At 44.2% G+C, this 5188-nt stretch overlaps 1 protein-coding gene across 1 annotated transcript; it reads left to right on the top strand.

The window, feature by feature from the left end:
• The first annotated feature begins 2280 nt into the window (after nucleotides 1-2280).
• LOC105037980 (uncharacterized) lies at nucleotides 2281-4471 on the top strand. The gene is made up of 2 exons (XM_010913626.4): nucleotides 2281-3441; nucleotides 4269-4471. The coding sequence occupies exon 1, from the start codon at nucleotides 2327-2329 to the stop codon at nucleotides 3407-3409; it is 1083 nt and encodes a 360-aa protein (XP_010911928.1). The 5' UTR covers nucleotides 2281-2326; the 3' UTR covers nucleotides 3410-3441; nucleotides 4269-4471.
• The last annotated feature ends 717 nt before the right edge of the window (nucleotides 4472-5188 follow it).

The raw sequence follows: 5188 nt of genomic DNA, 5'->3' as shown, positions 1-5188 counted from the left end.
GCGAAAAATTACAGGATGATATATAAGGGATGGTGCACGGATGGCATTTGATGTACTCCAGTGAATTACACCATTTACACAGATGCGAAATGGTGTGATTCTACCAGGCATCAACCATATGCATTGCAAGCCTAATACACATATGCTTGTTTTAACCACACAACTTCACATTTCGGAAAAAAAACAAAAAATCTAATCCACAGTTCCCTATGTCCACATCCATGTTCCTCGGCGGGATCCAAGCACTCCTCATCACACAAAAGAACAGGATAAGCGTTCACAAGGAAATAGAAAACTCTGAGCCAAAGTCCGGTGGCTCAGACATGGGCCACACAATTGCCTCCCACCCCATCCTATCATCCTTCTTATAGCTGCGGTGACTCGACCGCGACCCGAGACTCTCTCCGGTCCGGTGGCTCCCATCGTTGGGTTTTTCCTTCATGGTCCAGGGGGAGTTAGGTCTGCCGACACCCACGTTTCCTCCCTTGCTTTGGCCTCATACGACGGTAATCTTACCCATTTTCCTGAATGCACCACCAAGGCCTAGCTACGTGAAGACAGTAGAGCAGGATTGTCTTCACCTCTGGTGTCATCACCCCGCTTCCTCGTGCAGCAATAATGCAGTCTCCACTCAATTATTAGTTTATCGGCTAAGGATGGAAGTGACCACAGCTTGAGCGAGAAGTAATGGTGTTTGGATGGGTCGACAAAAGAGAGGAGCTAGATTGCTAGAGTCCGGAAAGATGATAGGGTCAAGTCCAGCTCTTCTTTTCTTGGAGTCACGGGTGGCACACACCCTTGTACTCTATGGGTTGTAAAGACAGTGTCCTTGCCCTTGGGAGGCCCCCCACCTCTCTCCTTTGTCTTGGTACCAAAACAACGCCTTCGGACTTCATCTCGTGAGTTGTGGCCAGAGATTCACAGGGAGTGAAGGGCTCCAAATCAGAGATATGCTGCCAATCCCATGCACAGTCTATTACGTGGCCCGTTCTCAAGCCTGAAGGTGAGCATAAAACTGCTAGGTGGAAATGAGCTGGATGGCAAATGTAATTCTTAGCCTTGATCCATATTGAAGCTGATTTGAGAGTGTTGTGGTTCCTTTACCCAAACCCACTAACCAGCCATGAACTGTGCTCTTTGTTTGCTGAAGTTTGGCAGGTGCTTTTGCAAAAATGTTTTACTGAGACATGTAACTCAAAAAGTCGCTTGTATGTTGTATTCTTTTTGGTACAACAACTTGTATGTTGTATTCTTATCGCAACATTTGGATAGGCATCGTAAATTGTGACATATGATGGAGCAAAGTGAATGATTGAGGTCAGTTAAATACCTTTTTCAAGTAATTTGTACGAGTTACCGGGCCCTGTACTTATCTTTTACATGCTCTATAGCAGCACAAGTTTTTGAAGGCAAGTATAATTTTTTTATCACTTAAATCAGAAAAACAGAAAAAAGAATCGTTAGGTATATTAGATCGATATATACTCTATATCAAACTAATTGATATGGGTCGCTTAGATTAATTCATGAGATGTAGCCTATCAATGCTCCTTGACTCATTTCTAACACATGCTGACTTTTCTTTATTTTACATTTTTAACCAGCTTATTGCGCCTTGGATTTGAGAAGTACAACTAATAATAGTTCTATCAAGAAACATATTAGAGACCATGTGCTATATCACCGCTTAGTTTACCGGTCTTAAATGGAAGTTACTAATTAACTTCTTTTACCAAAAAAAAAAGGTTACTAATTAGCTTTGTGGAATTTAAGCCCTAAATGACAGTGTCTACTACCCTTCTATCGCAATATTAATCCCTGATTGCCACATCGAGCTGGTGAATGAGCAGAATGAATGATCACTTGCTCTATTCGGTTCTATCATTCTTAGAGCGACTTCATCTTATCCAAACTAATTCTATTAAACTTAACCTTATGAATTAAGTTAGATAAAAACTCTAACATGCACTTGATTTTTTTTTTTTTTTTTTTTTTTGCAGAATATGCACCTTATTTGTTTAAAACACCATTTAAGGAATTTGATGCAAACTTTGACTCCAAAAGTCCAACTCGTTCATTTCGAGTCCGATAAGGTCATCGTTTTAGGCCGGTTTTCCCCGCCACCTACTAACACTAAAGACTAAGACAAACCCAAGTTTAAGGAAAAATAGACTAAGACAAAGCACAAGTTGAAAACATAACGCGGAAAGAATAGAGAGAGAACGCATACGAAATCACCAACCCACTCCTGGCCTTCTATAAAACGGACCCATATGCCTCCACCTCACCTGCACTCATCTCCCACTCCCACTTTCTCCTCTCCATCATGGCGAGGCTCATCGTAACCACCCTCTTCCTCCTCCTCACGGAGCTCTTCTCCCTCCTTCCCTCCTCCTTTGCCTGCCCTTACTGCCCTAAACCAACTCCTCCTACCCCACCACACCACAGGCACCACCCCACGCTCCCCCCCAAGCACCCCCCTAAGGTGAAGCCCTTCCCCCACCCCAAACCCAAACCCAAACCAAAACCAAAACCCAAACCGCCGGTCGTCGGCCCACCCAAACCCCCTCCGGTAGTCCAGCCTCCACTGCCACCCATCATCCCACCCAAACCTTCACCCCATGTCAAGCCTCCAATGCCTCCAAAAGTGAAACCTCCGCCCTACGTTAAACCCCCAGTAGTCCGGCCTCCACTGCCGCCTGTGGTCAAGCCGCCGCCCGTCGTCAAGCCGCCGCCCGTCGTCAAGCCACCGATCGTGAAGCCACCACCCGTCGTCAAGCCGCCGCCTGTCGTGAAGCCACCGCCGGTGGTCAAGCCGCCGCCTGTAAAGCCACCACCCGTGGTCAAGCCGCCGCCTGTCGTTAAGCCGCCGCCCGTGGTCTACCCGCCTCCCATCATCACGCCGCCGGCGCCGCCTGTCGTTAAGCCACCACCCGTGGTCTACCCGCCTCCCATCGTCACGCCGCCGGCGCCGCCTGTCGTGAAGCCACCACCCGTGGTCTACCCACCGCCCGTCGTCCCGCCGCCGGCGCCGGCGCCGGCGCCGCCTGTCGTGAAGCCACCACCCGTGGCCAAGCCACCGCCGCCGAAAGGCGAGGTGCCGTGCCCACCGCCACCGCCGCCTCCGACGCCGCCGGCGGCGAAGACGTGCCCGGTGGACGCGCTGAAGCTGGGTGCATGCGTGGACTTGCTAGGGGGTTTGGTGCACATTGGCATCGGGAAGGAGGCCAAGGCCACGTGCTGCCCAGTGGTGCAAGGGCTGGCGGATCTGGACGCAGCCCTGTGCCTGTGCACGACCATCAGAGCCAAGCTGCTCAATATCAACATCGTGCTGCCGATTGCGTTGGAGCTGCTGATCGGGTGTGGGAAGCACCTGCCACCCGATTATCAGTGCCCTGCACCTGCCTAAATATATAAATACATATATATATCTACTATCTGGTAACACAAAACTCTTCGAAACTTTTCTTGGTTTTGGTTTTTGATTTTTTTTTTTTTTTTTTTGGTGAAAGGTTTTTGGTTTTTGATTTTGTGTGTATGCTTACTTTTTGGTTTTCGGTGAAGACTTGGTTCAAATGTATTAGATTTTTACAAATAAAAATGTTTTGTTGCCTATCATTTCCTAACAATTATGGGATTTACGGGAGAAATTATTGCCTGCATGCACCTGAATGCCCGTGCATGCAGTCAACCGCAGCTGCTGCTGATTTTTTTAATAATGCACTGAGATACGTGTTTGGTGAACAGAGTCTGTACAATTATTTTTTTTTGATTTAAAGCCATTTTGCGAGCTCTTTTGTCTTCTTTCACTTTTTTTTTGCTAGGGAGCGGTGGGACGTCACCTTTTTTTTTTTCTTTTTTTTTTTAATTTTTATTTTTAAGCAGCTGATATAAATTTACAGCAGCCATCTCCCCCCCCCCCTCTCTCTCTCTCTCTCTCTCTCTCTCTTTTGATTTTTTTTTTTTTTTTCTTTTTTGTTTGGGGTGCACAATGGGGCTTAGACGGAACGGGTTAGTGACAAGAGACACTAACCTCGGTGCCTAGGTCGACCAGCAAATTGGTATTCATTTAGGCTTGGTTAAAAGACCACACCTGCATGTTTCTAGTCAAATTTGGCCTGACTAAAGCTACGATTTGTCGGTTAAGGGCTTGTGGCCGTGTTCGTGTCTAATTTCATGCTTGAACTTTGACTTCTCAAAAATCTTTGGTTTTATTTATATTTCTGATTTATTTGGACAAGAAAATCTGACTTTTTAGTTTTTGGCAGGTTATTTTGATCTTGGAGGAGAATAAATGATCACGGGCTGCTTGGAAAGAAAGCAGAGAGTGTTCAGAGAGTGTTCAGTTTCTTGCTTTATTTACTTTTGTGCGAGGAGATGGTAGAATGTGTTGTAGACTTGACCGTGACGTTGTTAATCAAAAAGTGATGTGGTTCTTTATACAAAAGTGAGAAATAAGCTCTTTAGTCCATTTTATGCATCAAAAGTTCTTTTGGATCTCGGTGAGACTAGATGGAGAGCAAAAGTACGCGGACCCTGCAAAGCATGCACCATGCTGCCATATACACATCTAATCACACCACTCATTTTTATGGATTTCATTTACCAAGTGCTCGTTGCGGTACATTGCTATGAAATGAACAGTTATGATTATCTGTATGGACGGCCATGTGGTGCAAGTGGGGTATAATTTCTCTTGTGCTAAATCAGATTCTTGGCAAAGAACGAAATGATGATAACTAATGACTGATGGCTATGTCTTTGATGAGCAATACCAACATCTTTCCTAAACTAATAAATAACTAAAACCTTAACCCAACAAGAAATTAAAATTTTATTATTAATTTGTCCTATGAAGATTGAGCAAGCTCTCAACACCGTAAGAAAATGAATTATTAGTGATGGTTATTCACCATCACTAATAATCCAAATTTTATCAGTAAGCTTGTCGTTAATTACCATTATTAGCGATGGCAATAATCCCATCACTAATAGAGATAATTAGCGACGCATTAACGACAACGAAGCCGTCATTGATATTTTTTTATTTAATATTTTTAATTAAAACTATTAGCGATGATATTTATGATCGTTAATAATTTTTTATTTTAATTTTTTTAATCAAAAATTATTAGCGATGATTTTGTCCGTCGCTAATAGTTTTTTATTTTTTTTTAAAATATAATTA

This window comes from Elaeis guineensis, chromosome 1 (genome assembly GCF_000442705.2).
Source record: "Elaeis guineensis isolate ETL-2024a chromosome 1, EG11, whole genome shotgun sequence".
NCBI lineage: Eukaryota > Viridiplantae > Streptophyta > Magnoliopsida > Arecales > Arecaceae > Elaeis > Elaeis guineensis.
This window is presented reverse-complemented; position numbering and strand designations above follow the sequence as displayed.